This window comes from Akebia trifoliata, chromosome 5 (assembly GCF_017979445.1).
Source record: "Akebia trifoliata isolate Shusen 1 chromosome 5, ASM1797944v1, whole genome shotgun sequence".
NCBI classification, from domain to species: domain Eukaryota; kingdom Viridiplantae; phylum Streptophyta; class Magnoliopsida; order Ranunculales; family Lardizabalaceae; genus Akebia; species Akebia trifoliata.
Window position 1 is genome coordinate 35,359,171 of NC_141379.1, and position 19,560 is coordinate 35,378,730.

Here is a 19,560-nt window from a genome sequence, read left to right on the forward strand (position 1 = left end):
ACAAGGCCCATGCATAATAAATAACCTCAATGCCCTCCTCATCAGGGGGGTTGGCATTCTTATCATTGTCATCGTCATTGTCGTCATCACCATCATCATCACTATCATATCAAAGAGGTTGAAGATGACGAAAGAAAAATTAAATGTTCGGAAAGAAAGGTCAAGGATTTTTAGGTCATTTTTTATTATTTTTGTAAGACGAGGCAAAAGGTCTTATATGGGGATGCCATTAGAATGAAAACATATGGATATCTCAAATATCCATCAAAATGTGGAGGGACCACAATCAAAGAAACGGTTCGGCTTCATCAATTTTCTGGATAACAAGGACAAGGTCCACTAAAGAGGTCAAGAATTAGGTTTTGGTATCGATTTGGACTGTACCCTTGTTAGCAATTCGAAATGAGGCAAAATTTTGATACGTGAAAAATTAGAGTTCTATTCGACTTTTGATTGTAAAAGTTCGGTCAAAATTTTGATAAATAGAAAATATGTGACATATGCTTTATACGTGCATTATCAGTCTCATTTCAAAAATTCGAAAACCAAAATATTCAATAATATGATAGTGATGGTGATGATGAAATTAGTAATGTTAATGGTGAAGGTGATGATATAGTGGTGATGGTAATAATGAGGGCATTGAGGTTATTGTTTCATTGATTTATAAAAAAAGACCAAAGTCAAGAGACAAATTATCAATTTGAAAAATTAATGTATAATCTCAAATAAATGTAGAGAGTCATATCATTATATATATTTTTTAAGATAAAAGAGACATTTGTAACCTACAAAGGTATATTCCTCCAAAATTTGCCCATTTCAAAGTCAACTAGTGTTACACATCACAACTTATAAGTATACACTTTGCAACATACAACAAGTTACAGTAGCATTTTTTTCGACTGAGTTTTTAAAAATTCTTAAAAGTCGTAAAGAAATGTGTTTTATTCTTTTTTTAACTTAAAATTTGTGAATTTTTCAAGAATTACATGGGAGATTGCTAACAAGGGACCGGACTTGATCTATTTCAATGGAACTCTACACAATTGTATTTAAACTTTCTTGTGCAATTATTATAATAAACTTACTTTTAGTAATTTCAAATAATAGATAGTTTACGAATTTGATATTACCACACCATTGCACTACATTCATACCCAGTTTTATAATAGGGCTACAATCTTGCAACACAATTGTAATATGAATTCGCACCACAAGTGGTTTTATTATAAAATCACAACATATAAAATGAGATTTTATCATTGTAGCATCAATTCACTTAAGTTGTGATTTTTACAATGAAATCACTTCTGGTGTGAATTCATGTTATAATGGTGTGGTAATATCATTGTAAAATTAACTAACAAGTGTTGGGCACAATGGCCAAGGCATCCCTCCAAAAGGGAGAGGTCTTGAATTCAAGCCCCCTCACCGTATAAGTGAATTAATTATTTTTAAAGGTTAATAAGCACTCTATTCATTTAAGGTTTGTTGAGTTTGAAGAATAAATTCTAATTTTAGAGATATCGTCGTGTTTCAAATAGATGGTAATACCAACTTTTTCAACCTAAAAATTATATCTCCTTCAAGCATCAAACCTCAAGAACAAGATAGCACTTTGGGAGAGGTTGAGGATGTTGGGTATTTGGTAAGAATAATTAGGGATTTTTGTCAAAAACTTGAAAAAGGCTTGAGGAATGTCAATAAGTTAAAGAAAATTTATCTTAGCAGTTGAAGATAATGGATTTTTTTTTTTTTTTTTTTTTTTTTTGCAGTGGGGGGGGGGAACAAAGGTAATTTTCATAAGACTAATTATAAGGGCATTTTAATCATTTTATGTTAGTCTCTCATACAAGACCAAAGTTAAAGGATATGTCGGTCTCTGAACCTAGTGTGCTTTTAGTCTTTTTTGAAAGAAAAAAAAAACACACACACACACACTTTTTAGACTATTCCACATGGCATACTCAATCGACTACTTGACGTGACAAGATCAAAAACTATAGATATGTGCTCCTCAAGATACACTACTCCCTTGACATACACATTTTTATGGGGAAGTGCAGCCATGTATTCCAAGGAATGCAGATCTACAATTGTCAAACTTGTCATGTCAGAGTAATTGATGGAGTTTGTCATGTAAGGTAGTCAGATTATCACAATTCAATTTTAATTGTTAAAGGTGATTAATAAAAATAAAAACAAAAACTGAGTCAATCAACTCAGCCGAGTTTAGAGGTGGGATAAGGCCGAATAAAAGAGCAATAATTTTCATTTTTGTTCTCTATTTTCTTCCTGACATTGATAGAGCAATATAAATAAAGAAAGCTGATTTCCAATCAAACAATATATGATTTTTCACAATTTAGCTTGTAGGATATTCTATTCCAAATATCAAAAGATATGCCACTAAGGGGCGAAATCATTTTCAAAGATATTTAGTTATATATGGGTGTGTTGTTATCCAACCATCAAATTGTAAGTCCATGATGGTAAGGACCTAGTTTCCATTATATAATTAAATTTCTTATAAATAAATCGTACATGTATTTTCGTTGAGAGGAGTGAATACATGAGCATTGTGGGGTGTTTGGGAAACATTCTAATTAAAACGATATCACCTGCTAGATCTTTCACTCCCACCCAAAAAGACAAACCAATTGGCCAACATTTGAGAGAGAGAGAGAGAGAGAGAGAGAGAGAGGTACTTCATTAATATGGCATGATATGTTTGGTAGGTTTTTTTTTTAATCTTTTTTTGCAAGATATATTTTTTTAATAATGATAAATGCAGGCGGTTGGGTACGCGGCTGATGTGGCAAGGGCAAATGTACGTGATTGATGTGACTAAGACACAAAATCGCACATCTTTTTTTGTGTATCCTAATGAAAAAGATCTACCATTCTGTGCCCTTGCCACGTCAGTTAAATATTAAAATCACATGCATTTATCACGACTCAAATTTTTTCTTTTAAGAAGTAATTGGTTTGTAGATGAAGACAGATTTTGACCCCAAGTCGAGTCATGTATCAAGACTTATAGACTTAAACCAATTTAATTTAATAAGGTGGCCCCTCTTTTGTTAACCATATGATATGTTTAGTTACTAAGCTTAATATGATCATTGATATTTGTAATTTGTGGTTTATATTATTTGATAAATTGAGTTTTTGAGTTTATAGAGTATGATTATATGTTTTTCGTTCCACAAATGGTTTGTTGAAAAATTGAAAATGGTGTTTCAGTCTAACCAAACGAGAAACTCTAGAGCTACACCATTTTTAATTATATGGCCACGTCACATTTTTATTATTGCACTCCACATCTCTCTCTCTCTTTACATGTGTGCACGCTTCATTTCATCTCCAATTAGCATCGACAGAAAAGGAAATGAAAATGAGACTGAACTCCATTGAAACACTGAACTCGCAGGTCGGCAATGACCTTCGTTGAAGGAAAATGAGAATAGTTTCCTAAATGAGATGTTAAATCTCAAGCTTAGATTCAATGGTGTGTTTTGAGACACCCAAAGGGTTTACAGGAGAGGGGTGGGGAGCAAACAACTAACGCACCCTATCCGTGTATTAGGCCCTAACCCGACCCTAATTTTGTGGGCTTTAGCATTTTGAGACTGGCCCACTTTTGGAGGCTCAAGATCAAAGCCCTGGCCCTTATTTTGGGGGTTGGGCATGATAACTTATAAAGGGCTGTCTGGGGTCAAGTTTGGGCACAGTTAGCTAGGGTTTGGGTCTAAGTTTGGGGGAAATTTTTTTACATAGACCTTAGATTGCCCAATTTGCACAAATTTAATAGGCTTATAATTTAAAATTAATTTTAAATATCTTTGTTTCCTTCTCATTCACAAATCGTATTTCAAATTATTTAATTATCATCATTGTTTTCTTAAGTTTTGCTTATGGGTTGGGATCCATTGACTCTTAAGAATGACTCATTAAAAAAACACATGATGTTAACCTTTCAAACACAAAATCCAAATGATTAAGATTTATGAATATCTTGATAACACAAATCTGAAATATATTTATCCCGAGGATAAATCTCAACCAATGGATTTTGTATTTAAAGGATTGAGATCATGTGTTTTTTTCATGAGTCATTTTTAGGTAGGAGTCGAGGGATTCTGACCCTTTGCTTATAATTTCATGTATGAGAACTTTGAAATGTAATTTTAGGAGGTGGCCCCCTCAACTTTTAAGATGATTTAGACTTGGCTCTATTTTGTTGTTTATTTGAGAAACCCCCTATATTTTCAATTGGATGGCTGCCCCTTGATATTTTAAATACCCAAGTGTGTTTTTAAACTTATAATCTGCCCCATGTGACCTTGGTATCCCCTCCCTTCAATCTTTTGAGTAATTTAAAAATCCCTCATACATTTTGATGAATATTTGAGATATTCTTATATTTTCAAATTAATGACATACCCCTTCTAAGCCTAAGGAGGATGCATTATGATACACTAATACTTTTCTTAGTAAGATTTTAAGTCTTACTAAGGGTCATTTTGCTCAATTGGACTACCACATTGGCAATCCAACAACACAACCCTCCATATTTAATGGAAAAACTCATATTCAAAAAATTAATTTTTTTAAACTTGATCTAAAGTTTTGAAAATTGATGGTTACTGAACTTCCACCTAACTTCAAATTTAAAATTAAAATTCAACGGTGAAAAATAACTTTTTTTGGAATTCATTTTTTTTTTCAAAGTTCATAGAATCTTTCCCTCTACAACCTTGAAGCATTAGATCTTTATTTTTGATACCACAAATTGAACCTAAGGACCCTTAGTAAGGGTGAAATCCTTACCAACTTAGTAAGGCTAGTCAGAATCATTATGATATACCCTATCATACATACAAAGATTAAGATATGTGTAATGATTAGATTTTATTATATTAGCTAAAATTTCTTTATAAAAAACCAGTTCATTTACATTTATGAGACTTAAATTATTTCACTTGATCGAATTACATTGAACATTGATATTGTTTATAATAAAAAATATATATATAGAGAACAATCAATATAATAAAACACAATTGTAGGACCCTTTTTTATAGATGATAAACTTCCATCCAATTAAGATAAACATTCCATCTAATTATAATTTTTGTGGAGTACATTTTATTATCTCTTCTCTTTATCCCCTTTAACTCTACTAGATTTCATTTTTTACTCCTTTAATTTCATTTGATTATTTTTTATACTATCTTTTATCCTTTAACCTCAAATTTTTTTTAATACCCCATAACTTCTTCTTTCTTTTCACTTTTACCTCATTAATCCCAAAAAAGATGTCCGTGCAGTAGGTATGGCGAACTCTAGTCATAAATAAAAACAAACTCAAATTAATACTAAGATTTAATAATGTATTATAATCTTAATGAAATATAATATGTTGTACCACACATACAATTTATTACATGAAAGTGTTTACTTGAAAAATCTGTTTCAGCATAGTCATTGATCTCTCGTTAAAAGCAGGCTCATCCAATGGCAACATCAAACTCTTGAGTTTAGATCCATAGCTCATATGATTATAAAAAGTGTAACGATTTGCTAACGCCCTCCTTTAACACATGCCCCCATCATAGAATCGTAAATCATTTGTCTCGTGATACGTATAATCATAAATCTTTTTTTTTTTGTATTTCGTGACAAATGATCTACGATTCTGTGATGGAGACGTGTGAATGCAAAGGGAGGATCATATTGTCACCATTCTTATAAAAAAAAAATTATTGTGGGTAGAAGTTCAGTTTACCTATAAAAACAAATAATATATATATAAAACGTATTTCATTGCATCATGATCTAATGAAATAGTCTCGATACAGATCATGTTGATCTTTGACCAAGAAAATCTCATGGGGTGGGACCCATTGTTAGAATGGCCATTACTGAAATATCGATGATTATGTCGAAGGAAGGAATTTTCAAAGAGGCTCGAAACTAGAAAGAAATTCTTTCTAGTTTCTAAGATTGTCAAAGCTACCATAACGCGGTAGGCAAAGCCATACTAAGTTCACGACCAAACCCACTCAACGGACGCGTTACGGACACTAGACTTTTCGTTGTTTATTTCGGTCAAAATTTATAATCTCTTTTAGTGTGACGAAACTACCCTCAGGAAAAAATGAAAATACAATTCTGTAATGGAAACTGGTTCATTAAATATTTTCCATTCATGAATGAGGGGAAGATTAAAGTAATAATTCTCTCCTAGGAAAAATATAAGATGCCACCATGAACACTTGAGCTAAGATGATAAACACATATTTCCTCGATATTAGTACAAATCTTGTAGGGATTATTACAATTTTTTTTTCTTCTAAAAATACATTTTTCTTAAGAATTCCTAGTATCGCAATCGTATGATCAATGGAGAGCTTCAACCATATGTTTAGGCTAGTGATTTTCTTTTCAAAATTATATAGATTAGAAAATTGATCACGATCGCCATAGTCAATATTATTAACCCAACAATGTGATAACCATTTATAATCATTCAACTCCATCTCATGTATCTTCATTTTGTACTTATTACCTTGACAACAATCTTATAGGGGTAAGAAATTATTTATAATTTTTTTTTTATAATTAAAAAAAATATATTAATGAAGAAAAAAAGAGATCAAATAACCCATAAACAAGGGAGAATAAAACTAAAAGCAACAAAAACAAAAAACACAAAAGAAATTAGGTGTTACACAAAAAATTTCATATGATTGCAAAATCCTAAAAAGAAGTTTTTTAAGAAATTCCTGCTCAACTTAGATCAAAAATACAAAAAGACCCAAAATCTCCAAGAATACAGTTTAAAAGTTCAACTTGTCTATAAATCTTTATCATACATTTGAAAGTTTAAGATCAGTATTCTCAATTTCAACTTCTAAAATGATTTAAAATTCTATGATTTGATGGCAAAGCATCATCTGAAGTCTCATGATATATACTCTTGATTTGTATTTATAATTTATCATTAAATACAAAAAATAAGAGAATTTAAATCATTAGATAATGTTTTAAAAATTTTTTTATCTTTTTTAATAAATATTTTAAATACTTCTAAAAAATTTATTAAGATTTTTGACATTAAAGTGGCATCATAAAAGTACTAAAAGATCTTTACATGTGAAAAAAATTGTAAAATGAAACTTCTATGATTATACTATGGTACTTTTGTAATATGTTTTAGACTTATTAGTTATCTTATTGTTGAAACCATTTTCGCATAAAATAGCAAAATTGAAAGGATCCATTTGTCTTTTAATATAGATGGGAATGCCTTTTTGGTAAATTAAAAAAGATTAATGACCAAAAGTTCTGACAGCTATGCCACGTGGTTGATTCAATAGTTTAGTCTAGTCCAACGAACTAAAGAAAAACCTTAAAGCTTTAAATCAAGGATGATCAGACAGATCAGACAGACGAACTACCGTTTCTCTTGAATTTCGCTTTATACTACGCACTTCTCGTTTGCTTATCCTGCGCACCTTTGTCAGTTTCGGATTCTTTCACTTAGTACGCGAAGATCTCTCTCGACTGGTTGGTTCGAATAGTAAGCAAAAAAAGAAGCAAATACAGATTAAAAAAAAAGGTGAGAATTTCGTAGTAGAAACCCTAAAATTTATGGTTGAAATCGATCCTTGAAGTATACTTATTTTGCTTGTAGAACTGTAATCTGATATATATTTGATCAGTCTTATAGTAAGAACGTTGTTTGATTTGTTTCTGGACAATTTGACCTCGAATTGGTAGTGTTTACTGTAAAAGAAATCTAACTTGATTATGTAATTTTGATATTGAATTTCGCAGTTTTACTCTATTTTGGCTGTAATTGAGTTGTTTTTGCTAGTATTTCATCGATCTGTTCTTCATCTCCCCTAATATTGTTACTTGTAGACAATTTGGAATAGTGTTTGTTTTGATTTTGTTGCTTCTTCTAGTCTTGCAAGTGTGTGAATTGGATGACGGATAGGTGGAGTGGTTTGATTATGTGTTAAAACTTAGTACATCAAGTGAAAATCTGTATCTTAAAAAAATCCAATTTCTGAGTTGACTTTGTGGTTGATGGTTACGTTGTAAAATTTTGTCCCAGACGTGTTCTGATGCAACAATCTCAATTTTTTTTTTTTTTTTTGTGAGTAAAGAGGCATGTAGTTGTGTGTATTTTAGTATAAATGAGAGTTATAAGTATCATGAGCTTTGGAAGAATCCCCCCCCCCCCCCCCCCCCCCCCTCGTTTGGGAGTATTACACAGTGGTGCCCATCCTATTTTTCAAAGCTTAATCAAAAGAACTGTTAATCTTCATTGTTTAAATTGTATTTGTGTTATCATCTCCATTTAGATATACACAAGGTTTCTTATGTCAAGGAGAAGATAATTATAAAATAATTTATAGTTTCCTCAGAGTTTTGTATGTATTTCTTATAATATATATATATATATATATATATATATATATATATATATATTAATGTAGGTAATGCTTGGTTTGTACAGGAATATTGTTAATTATTAATAATTAGCATAAGAAGTCTGGGTTCAAGGGTTTGAACCTAGGACCTAGGACCTAGGAACAATCTCCACAAGTCTTACCACTTAGCTAAGTGTCACTTCTTAATTTGTTACAATATTTTCAATTGGGTGGAACTCATGTTTTGGTTTTTCTTTTGCTATAGAATTTGGAACTGATTTTCTTGGGAATCTTCCATAGATGAATAAACTTACTAAATACATAAGTGAGTTTTGTTCGAACTAATTGGGAATGGTGTTTCCTTTAGCAGACTGAGACAATGTTTTCTCTTTCTCAGTTGCCCTCCTGGATACCTAAAGAAATTCTGATAAAATTTAATGAAGCAGACCCCAAACATTATATGCATGTAAGATCATATAAGGAGGAAGGGAACATCTTCTCTGAACACGATATTTGTTCTGACTTTGGAAGGTTTAATTTGATTAGTCTTTAAATGCTTGGTTTCTCCAAATTTCTGCATGAAATCAGTTGCATTTTTTAAGGAAAAATTCATACTAGTCTCTATGTACTTTAATTTTTTTTTTCCTTGAAATTTTCGTCATCAAAAGCTCTGCAATTGTTTTCCCAGTCCAACAACGCGTGCTAGATTTGTTATTCTAATGCAAACTATTGTTGGCCCTGAAAGGGAGCTGCGTTGAGGAAAAAGGACAATGGGCTTCTTCAATTGCTGCAGAGATGATGACATCCATAACGGGGTCGAAATGGGAGGCCCGTTCATGGTGCACAATTCAGCAGGTAATCTATCTTACCCCAAAATGCAATTACCTTAATCAATCTATATGACATATATGTTATAGCTAATGCCAATTCCCAATGCCCCCAACTCTTTTAGCATTCAGCCAAGTTATACAAACACAGTGCTTGGTTGGTTTGTCAGATGCGGGTTTTTTTTCTCTTGGGAGAAATGATGGTTATTTTCCATTGCCATAAGTTTGAGTTATGATGCACATTTGGAAGTTTTTAATATGCATTATCATAATGGTATTTTATGGCTAGACATGAAATGGCATGATTTTTCGTTTTCTCATAGTAACAATAGGACTTGAATATGAACTTTGTGATACTAATAAAAAAAAAAGAACTCTGTGATTCCTCCTAAAATTTGGTGCTTTATTTTCGAGTTATGTATTTTTTCATTTTGCCTCTTTAAATGTTGCTTTCTATATTGTCTGCATTACATGGGCACAAACGTGTGTTACTCATTTTCACTTTTTTTAGTCTGGGCTCTGGATCAGTTAGTTATATCATTGTAGTTGTCAGATGTCACGACTTTCGTGTCTGGTGGGTGGTCTTCTTTATGAAGCTTCATAGAGTTCTGTGTTGTGTAAAAGTGCCTTTATCACTTTCCCTTGTGTTCATTTGCTTCTGGAATCTGATTTAAGTTCATCATGCAGGCAATGGTGGAGGTTATCACTCAACAGATCCGCCATCTAAGGGTGCCCAGACTGTGAAAGTCCAGCCTATTGCGATTCCCTCCATTTCAGTAGATGAACTGAAGGATGTAACGGATAACTTTGGGACAAAAGCTTTGATTGGAGAGGGTTCATATGGGAGAGTATATTATGGTCTTCTGAGAAATGGGCAGGCTGCGGCAATCAAAAAGTTAGATGCGAGTAAGCAACCAGACGAAGAATTTTTAGCACAGGTTAGGTTTCAATCCTTACAGTATGTCCCTTGCATCTTCATTATATTCATATGTATCTCTTGACATAGACTTATTCATTATCTTACTTCATAGGTTTCCATGGTGTCGAGACTGAAAAATGAAAATGTTGTTGAGCTGCTTGGTTATTGCGTAGATGGAAGTCTCCGTGTCCTTGCCTATGAGTTTGCTACTATGGGATCTCTTCATGATATTCTTCATGGTATGTAAAATCCCATCCTATTGGTATTGATTGAACACTTTACCACCGACACTGATTAATAGTGAGTTAAATCCTTCGTGAACCGCAGACTACAATAATGTATTTGGTTCCTTTTCTCTTGTATCACAATAGATAGTGATTCATTCTATTTCAATTCTCTATGTATAGTTTGTTGCCGATTGTCACTTTTCAATATCTTAGAAATAAATTGGTCATGCGAGAAACACAGTACCGTAGGAACTAAAATAGCAGGTCTCCCACATGTCCACAATAATGCAACTAAAATTGTGGGATTTATTGATGTAGGTCGAAAAGGTGTCAAAGGGGCACAACCAGGTCCAGTTCTATCATGGGCCCAACGAGTAAAAATTGCCGTAGGTGCAGCAAAAGGACTGGAATACTTGCATGACAGGACACAGCCTCATATTGTTCATCGTGACATTAAGTCCTCCAATGTACTACTTTTTGATGATGATGTTGCTAAGATTGCTGATTTTGACTTGTCAAACCAAGCTCCTGACAATGCAGCACGTCTTCATTCCACTCGTGTTCTTGGGACCTTTGGTTATCATGCTCCAGAGTAAGTTCTTTCTGAGTTCTCGTAAGTAGATGCTTGTCATGTTGTTTCCACATGAAAATAGGGAAGCTTGGGCATTTCTGAGATAGACCATATGGGACAGTGTACCAGCCAGATTGCAACACACACAATGTGGAATGCAGGGGAGTAGAATCTACCATCAATAGTAACATCCAGAAGATCTTCTAGGCCAAGTTGACTACCAGATTAGGCTAACCGTTTAATACCACCTTGTGTTTCGTAGGATAAGAAATAACATGTACAGTTGTTCAAGGAAATTTGCATGATCAGATGGTTAGAATCATCTCATCTGGTCAGTGTTCTAAAACCCATAAAATGATGTGTCCCATGGCCGTCACATGGACCTCCATGCGACTTGATTGTCCATCACAATGACCTATCCAACTGGTTGCTGAGGTTTCCTCCAACAAATATGTTATCCACAGCGCTCAACTGTCGAATGGTAAAAAATTACAGTTGGATGCCTACATTTCCTCAATACTGCACCAATGACCAAAGTTTTCTGATTTTGGATGACAGATATGCAATGACTGGACAACTGAGTTCAAAGAGTGATGTTTACAGCTTTGGAGTTGTCCTGTTGGAGCTCTTGACTGGCCGTAAACCTGTTGATCATACACTACCAAGGGGGCAACAGAGTCTTGTGACATGGGTAATTTTTTTTCGTCTACATGCTTTGAGAATGCTTTAGTTGGAATTAAAAAATCTGTTTCTTTTCCCTCGTATACTCATACTGATTTCTGGATATTTTGTTACAATTTAGGCCACACCAAGGCTCAGTGAAGACAAAGTAAGACAATGCGTCGATCAAAGACTTGGGGGAGACTACCCTCCCAAGGCAGTAGCAAAGGTAATTACTTTTCTTCAACTCACTTGCTGTTCCCATTTCTTCTCACGGATGCTACTTATTTATTAACCATGCTAATACATTATCGAGCAATGCCTTACTGGAAAAACAAGTAAAAACAGTAAACAACATGCTGAAAGCATGTGCACTAATCATTTGCAAATGTTTATGTCTGAATTTCATGAATTGACGTATAGTTTGGACCTAAAAATCAATTGAGTTGTTCCATTGATATCCAACAACGTATATTTATATTTTTCTAGGTACACTAACTTCTTTTGGAAGAATATAGATATATCACGTATATCTAAGTCATAAGTAAGTTTGTATCTTTTTTGCATTAACTATCACTGCATTGAGAAGTCCCTTGCTTTATGTTATTTGCAGATGATGTAGTTTTGGTCATTGAAACTAGAGGAGTAATATCAGAACTAGAACAATGGAAGGATACCTTAGAAATTAAGGTTTTAAGATTAGAATTTATTGTTGTTGTAGTAGCACCACGATAGAATATTGTAGTGCAACTTTATTAAGGACACTTCTAGGGATGAAACACTGTTTAAGATTTAGCTTGAGGGGCAATAAATACCCCAAAGAAATCGTTTGCAGTATCAAATTTCAATTATCCATATGGTTGTAGAGATTCATGAGAATGTGATCCATATGGTTTGGGTAAAGGCTTAGATGACAATGAGAATCATTAGTGCACTGCCCTTTCTATCTTTATCTGCTTTGTGTATCAAGTTTTTTTTTTTTTTTTGATAAGTATGTCTATCAAGTTATTTGAATTATATTTGCAGTTTATCTAAGACTGATCTTTTTTATTTGGTTGTCTAATCCTTTTGTTCTGTCACTGGAATTAGATGGCTGCAGTAGCTGCCTTGTGTGTGCAATACGAAGCTGATTTTCGGCCTAATATGAGTATTGTAGTCAAAGCTCTCCAACCTCTTTTAAATACTCGATCTGGTCCTCCTGGTCCTGGTGAAACCCCGAACTTGTGAATTCTGTCTGGCAAATGAATCATAATAATGGGGTGACTGTAGAATATGTACAATACCCAGACGCTTCAATTATCAAAAAACTTGTTGGGTTTGATTGATTTCATTTTTAAGATTATTTACAGCAACCCACTAATGTAAAGTGGCAAGGCTGCTGTTCCCGAATTTAGCTGATCTTGGCTTTCCTTTTTCTGCTTAAATGTGATGTATTGCAGGTTTTGTCTTTCAAGTATTTGGTATTATAACTTAAATGTATGTCTTAACCCCTTAAAAATACCATACAATTTCTGAAACTTTCCGACTAGAAGTACTCAAAGTACTCAAGATTGCTTGTGTCGTCCTTCTCAACCTAAAGCTTATATTCTCCCAAAAGAAATTTCAAAGGTACATTTTTTTATGTTGATGGGACTGGTGAGAAGATACATGGTTGGAGTTTACTCCTCTATATGGCTCACAATTCACCACGTACAATTTGCTCTGGATTTACATAAACCTCAACATTGTTTGTTGCAATAAATGGCCAGTTGGGTTAGGATTTCATGTCTACAAAATGAAGCTATCACATGTTGGTACATAGGTACCAACACGTATGGGTCAACTCATATATGGTCGCATAGGTGTCGAATTCAGATAGTTATGATTTGGTTAACAATTCTGAATGTCAACCAAGAAGCATGCTTCGAAACTTGAAAGATTAAGAATAAGAGTTTTTGCTTTCAATTTGGTAAAAAAATCCTTCACTATCACAAAAGATTGGGGTGGTAGAGAAGGGTTGAACCCTCAAACATGCAATTTAGCTATGGATTCATAACCATGTAAGGGGCAGGGTCACGTTAGTTCTGCAAAGCCTCTTGTAGCAAACATGCACTTATCAGAAGCAATTGCCTTTTTTTTCTTTTTTCCAAGGAACCAAATAATATTTCATAAGCAAATCCTATAGAAGCCATACAACTGTAAATATCAGAAGCAATTTCCTCTTCTTTTTTTTTCCAAGGAACCAATAATTTTTTCATCAGCAAATCCTACAGAGGCCTGTACACACCACCACCAATGATTTGGTTTCTTATACTAAGACCAATTTTCATAAACCAAACAATCTTCTCTCCAAAATCTAAAATCAAGTAACAAAAAATACCCCAAAAGACAAATTACTCAGGACAACAGAAAGTTTGAATGAATGCAGAAACTGCTCTTCGGTTTATATAGTCCTTCTCAAATCCTCATAACGGCTCACTTGTTCATTTGTTTCCGATGGTTCCTTCTGCTTTCTGATTTTGAATCTGGATTATCACTCTTGTCTGTGTCGGAGAAATTCTCCCTCTGGGATTCAATATCCATGCTTCCAGCCTGACTTCTACGGTGTCTCCGATCCTGATAATTTGAAAAAGGAAACTCTCATTCAAATGGTGTAATGGGTAATTTGTAGGAAGTTACTATCTAGTGAAGAATCAATTAAACTAAGGTAAAAGATTAATAGGACACAAGGATGGTCTACCGATGGTGTAATATGGTACCAAAACCATATCCAATCGTGTATGGGTAACTGTTGTAATCAATCAGTCAGCCCTATTTGGATGGGCAGTGGTATTTTCTGATGAAAAAGATTGCAAGGTTGCAATTATCAGATTGTATCTGTTTTTTAGCTTTGATCAAGGCGATCTCCTTTGTGAAACAAATCAAATGGTGCCAAGTGGACTAGTTTGCTAGTGGTACAGTCCACAGGATGAGGGGCTACCACAGATTATAGAAAATGAACCAAGAAATTGAAAAAGAATCTTATTCTAGAGATGAATAAAAGGGGTCCCAGAAAGATCTAAAGTGTGAACATGGAATTCCATCTAAGAGGAAACAAATAAAAATAAAATGAAAATGCTTTTGGTTCAAACATCCAAGTAACTGCAACTAAAGGGTGTTACGGTTAATAAGAGAAGATATAGGTGTGCAAATACTAAATTTTCTGTTGATTTTTGAAAAAAAAAAGAAGTAATGGCAACTAAAGGGTGTTGATTTTTAAAAGCAGCAGCAGCAGCAAATGAGACATGGCCTAAGATAATATTGGATGCAAATACTAAATGTCATTGTTTTAAAGAAATTTCATTCTATAAATGTTTTAAAAAAAGCTTTATTGAATATGATACTGCTTGATGTTTTGAAATTGAGAACAAATTCCAAACCTCTCGGGGTAAGGGGTATTCCTCCGATTCAAGCATGCGTACAACTTGGCTCATCTTTGGCCTCTTTTCCGAGTCTGGGTCTACACACCGCAAAGCAGTCAAAAGGGCACGTTTGAGTGCTCGTGTCGATGGCCTAGTCTCCATGTTTGGGTCCACCACTTCTTCTGAGCGCCTACTGCCAACCATCATCTTCAGCCAGTCAACCAGATTTACCTGCAAGCACCACCATATCACATTCAATGAGACTCAGGTAACTGACTACCCATGCATATTTTGAATATTGGAAATGTCGGATGGTGCCTCTAACAACTTTACTCTCTGATGTTTAACACCCCAATATTGTTTGACCTAATGAGTCAAATCCAAGGGCGAGTGTACTCTCCTTGATCATATATGATCCAATGAGTTCAATTTTAAACGACATTATTGTGATCCAACTCTCACGAGTTCTTCACAATTTAATCAAGGTTTCTAAGGTATTATAAAGATTAACTTGAATCAAGTATTGTTGAGTACACTTGAAATTTGTCCAGTACTGAACCAAGTTCTTAAATCCTGTTCATCATCTTTGCTTATCAACACAACTAGTGGAGCAGAGAGAACACATCCCAAGGACTAAGAATAAAACTACAAAGGAAGCCAGTATGCTTGAAGATGAAGCAAATACACCATAACAAAATCAATCTGAGAACAGGCCAAAAGTGGCAAAAATCTTGGATACGAAAACATAAGCCATCCAAAAGCTTTGGAATGGAAAATATAACTACCGTGGACCAGAATCCACAGTGATTGAAATAAGCCTGAATAAATGTACACGATCATATTTTCATCTCTCATGGAAAACTAGAATTTTGGGGTAAGTGGATTGTACTACATCTTTCCAACCAATAGAAACCATAACTCTGGCTTTGCAACAGTTGACATAATTTCATGTTAAAAGAATAAAATTCTTGTGTACCTCAGGGGCAGGACGCCCATAGTCAACAGGATCTCTTCCAGTGATTGCTTCCAAAAGGACAACCCCAAAGCTATAAATGTCACTCTTTTCGTTCAACAGGCCTGTATTTGCATATTCCGGAGCAACATATCTGCAAAAATTAATAAATTACAGATGATTATTCCACTAATTTTGTCATTTAGAATACATTATTTGGGTGTGAAAAAGTGAGGAACCAAAATAAATGGAGGAAGAACAAGATTTAATTTATGCACAAATTAAGTACTTGGTTAGTCCAATTAGAAAAAATTACCCAAAGGTACCCATAACTCGAGTGGTAATATGGCTTTTCCCAGCACCCAGCAACTTGGCCAGACCAAAATCAGATACTTTGGCATTGAAGTCGTTGTCAATCAATATATTGCTGGATTTTATGTCTCGGTGCACCACTTTTGGCTCAATTGCCTCGTGCAAGTAGGCAAGCCTGCAAAAAACATTACATGCCTGTAAAAGATAGATATAAAATGAAATATAAGGACTCACCAATTCAGTATAGAATGAATGGACTTACGCCTTAGCTGTGCCAAGGAGAATCTTTGTACGGGCCTCCCAAGTAAGATACCCATGCTGACGCATACCTCCATGAAGCCATTGCTCTAAATTCCCATTGTTGACATACTCATAAACCAGCATCCTGAACATTTTTTTAATAATAGGTGATTCCAAAGTCGATATGTTTTGATCTAGTATTTATTATTAAATAAAGTGAAGATATTATCATATAATAATTAGATTAAAATAGACTATAGAATGAATAGAACATATGCTTGAAGATATAAAACTATTATCAAAGCAAAGAAGAAAATTTTCCTACAAAGGCTTTCTAACTTCTAGTAAACAATCTGTGGTATGTTGAGGGAAAAATTGAAAGAAACCAAACAAAATTGAAACCCAAACACTATATAGAAATTAGAATAATCCTTGAATGTATAGATCAAACAATCCCCACAAGATTTTGGCAAAGGACCCCAAAAATATTGTAGAGTACCTGTGAGTGCCTTCCATACAGTACCCCAGAAGTCGAACTAAATTTTTGTGGCGCACGTGACCAATAGCCTCAACTTCCACCCTAAATTCCTTCTCTGCTTGGCCTCTATAAGAAACGCATCCCATAAATTAAATAAACTTCTGAAAAACTAGCAGAATCAAGAAGGAACAATTATAACACAGTTTTTTAAAAAAAAAACAAGATCATTTGTGAACTTACAGATTGTTGAGGAGCTTCTTAACAGCTACTGGAGACCCGTTAATCAGATGGCCACAGTAAACAACTCCATATCCGCCCTCCCCAATAACATTTTCCTTTGAGAATCGATTAGTCGCGAGGTCTAGGTCCCTCAATGTGAACCAGTGACCCCAACCAAGGTGAGAAAATTCAGGCAATCCAGTTAGAGGCGACGGGGCGGTTATAGGATTCGAAGACTGTTTGAAAACAGTAAGAGTGCCAGAATTTCCTTCTTCCCCTGATTGGGACCCAGCAATATCCTTCTCCATTTGATGAAATGAGCCCAACTGACTGCTGTTTTCCCCGTTTTTCGTTTTTCCTGTGCTCAGATTGACAAGAATTCTATCTGTATCTTTGTTGCTGGATTTGTCGTGAATAGTGAGAATCCCTTCGCAAGGAACATATTCATTGGCTGATATTTGCTCCACCCTAACCTCTTTGATTTCCTTTGAAATGCTTGGGATTTTGCTAAAGGGGATCTTATCAATAGCCCTTCTCGATTTCTTGCGTGAAGTAAGACATAAAGATAGCACACATAGAATAGTCACAATAAATGCCCCAACAATGATCCCAATAAGAACCCAAACCTTGAGGCCAAAAATATCTGTTTTCTTGGATAGTTCGGCATTAAGATCCATTGCCATTGTTATCTGATGCCAAGAAGCCTATAAGATTTAAAAAGAAAAGAAAGTGAAAATGTAATTCTAAGAATATAACTTGTATTTCACCTATATTATGCCTATCAATTTTCTATCTTGCAAAGATGGATCAAAGCACACACAATAGTGAATCGCATGAACAATATTCATTCATCAAATATAAACTCATCAAAAACATGAACAACAACAAATGTAAACTCATCAAAAACATAAACAGAAGTACCCATTTTCAACCTGCAAGAATCAAATCAAGAACACTAAGGAGTAAACAAGAACCACAGAAATATATATTTCTTCAATTTCCTTCCCATAAACAAAATTAATCAACAACACTAACAAAATCCATTTCCAACCTCATGTGATACAAACAAACAGACAATAAATAAATAAACATAAAATAGAAATGAAAACTAAACCTTTTCAGGAGTTCATTCACATACCTGAGTTAGGATTTACAAGATATGTCTCCACAATCTGAATCTCTGAATCTCCTCCTTCACACCCTCCCCCTTAGAAAAATACCCAAAACCTAACTCTAGACCTCTTATGAAAGATACCCGACTACCCATGCTGGTACAAAACCAACCCAACACGCCCAAATCAATCCCATTCTCAGTAACACCAGATAAATAGCCAATTGGGTTGGATTTCCCTTTTAGGGTTTCTCTTTTGGACAAATGGGTGTCTGAATGTAAGCTCAAATGGAGCTTTCTGACACCACACCTGTCCCCTCTTGAAAACCCTAACCCTAACCCTAGAGTACAATAACAATGATATTCTCCTGTAGTTGAAGGGATTTGCAGATAGTACATGAACATGGAATTCTGGGTGGGTATAATAAGAAGAGATGGAGTTATCAGCGGTAGGTGATGATGAGTTGCCTTACAACATCCAGTAAAAGAGAAGCATAGAAATGTATGGCTTCTTGGGTTTCCTTCATTTCTTTAAATGTGGCTTTTGAAGAAGACTGATTATCAGAAATTTTAATTAAAAAAACTCTTAAATTTTTTCAAAATCTTGCAACGAGGGCTTTAATTGAATTTTTTAATGATTTTTTGTTGGTCAAACATCAGTGAAATAGGTGTGATGATGATGTTGATGGACTCAAGGAGAGAAGTCAGAGTGAAATCTAAGAATAGGTTGGATGGTCAAAGAAACAGATGGGTTACCAGATTTCCCAAAACCATTTAGTGCCCTTAAGATATTATTAAAAAAATTACAAATACATCCAATTTCATGAAAATTGTGATTTTTTTTTCCAAATTACAATGATAGTCCAGGGGCTTCCTTGACTTTTGGGATTTTTTTTTTTTTTGTGAGGGAGTAATGAAACTAAACTAATAGCTTAGAACATTGGATCAAAGATTAAAAACTAGCCGTTACGTTAGAACTTACAAAGCTCATCAATAAGACTAAAAAGATTCAAAATAAGGTTTTATAATACTAATGCTTGGACAAAGTAAGAGTTTGTACAAGTGAAGAGATATTTTAATATAAATTATTTATATGTCCTAAGATTAATTAAGTGCAGTTGTGCATCCCAAGGAAAGAAAATTTACGATTCTATCCCATTCCACGTCACCTTGGGAGAGTATAAGGGGAGTATGTCAAAGGGGGGAGTTAGAAA

At 34.2% G+C, this 19,560-nt stretch overlaps 2 protein-coding genes across 4 annotated transcripts; one reads left to right on the forward strand and one right to left on the reverse strand.

Moving 5' to 3' along the window:
- The first annotated feature begins 7,442 nt into the window (after window positions 1-7,442).
- Window positions 7,443-13,107, forward strand: LOC147402606 (pto-interacting protein 1-like). Of its 2 annotated transcripts, none has more exons than XM_086444315.1 (8): window positions 7,443-7,630; window positions 9,196-9,305; window positions 9,965-10,215; window positions 10,309-10,435; window positions 10,742-11,015; window positions 11,553-11,685; window positions 11,797-11,883; window positions 12,744-13,107. In XM_086444315.1, exons 2-8 carry the CDS (start codon window positions 9,221-9,223, stop codon window positions 12,879-12,881), a joined length of 1,095 nt encoding a protein of 364 aa, XP_086300441.1. In that variant the 5' UTR covers window positions 7,443-7,630; window positions 9,196-9,220; the 3' UTR covers window positions 12,882-13,107. The 2 variants fall into 2 exon arrangements, with proteins under 2 accessions (XP_086300441.1, XP_086300442.1); XM_086444316.1 differs by having other exon boundaries at window positions 7,443-7,627; window positions 9,192-9,305.
- Window positions 13,108-13,836: 729 nt separating this feature from the next.
- LOC147402607 (putative receptor-like protein kinase At5g18500) lies at window positions 13,837-19,079 on the reverse strand. 2 transcript variants are annotated; one of them, XM_086444312.1, is made up of 8 exons: window positions 18,374-19,070; window positions 17,257-17,939; window positions 17,038-17,142; window positions 16,561-16,683; window positions 16,303-16,473; window positions 16,011-16,140; window positions 15,053-15,265; window positions 13,837-14,249 (listed from the first exon to the last, which is right to left on the reverse strand). In XM_086444312.1, the coding sequence occupies exons 2-8, from the start codon at window positions 17,916-17,918 to the stop codon at window positions 14,109-14,111; spliced, it is 1,545 nt and encodes a 514-aa protein (XP_086300438.1). In that variant the 5' UTR covers window positions 17,919-17,939; window positions 18,374-19,070; the 3' UTR covers window positions 13,837-14,108. The 2 variants fall into 2 exon arrangements, with proteins under 2 accessions (XP_086300438.1, XP_086300440.1); XM_086444314.1 differs by lacking the exons at window positions 13,837-14,249; window positions 15,053-15,265; window positions 16,011-16,140 and having other exon boundaries at window positions 16,299-16,473; window positions 18,374-19,079.
- Window positions 19,080-19,560: the final 481 nt, after the last annotated feature.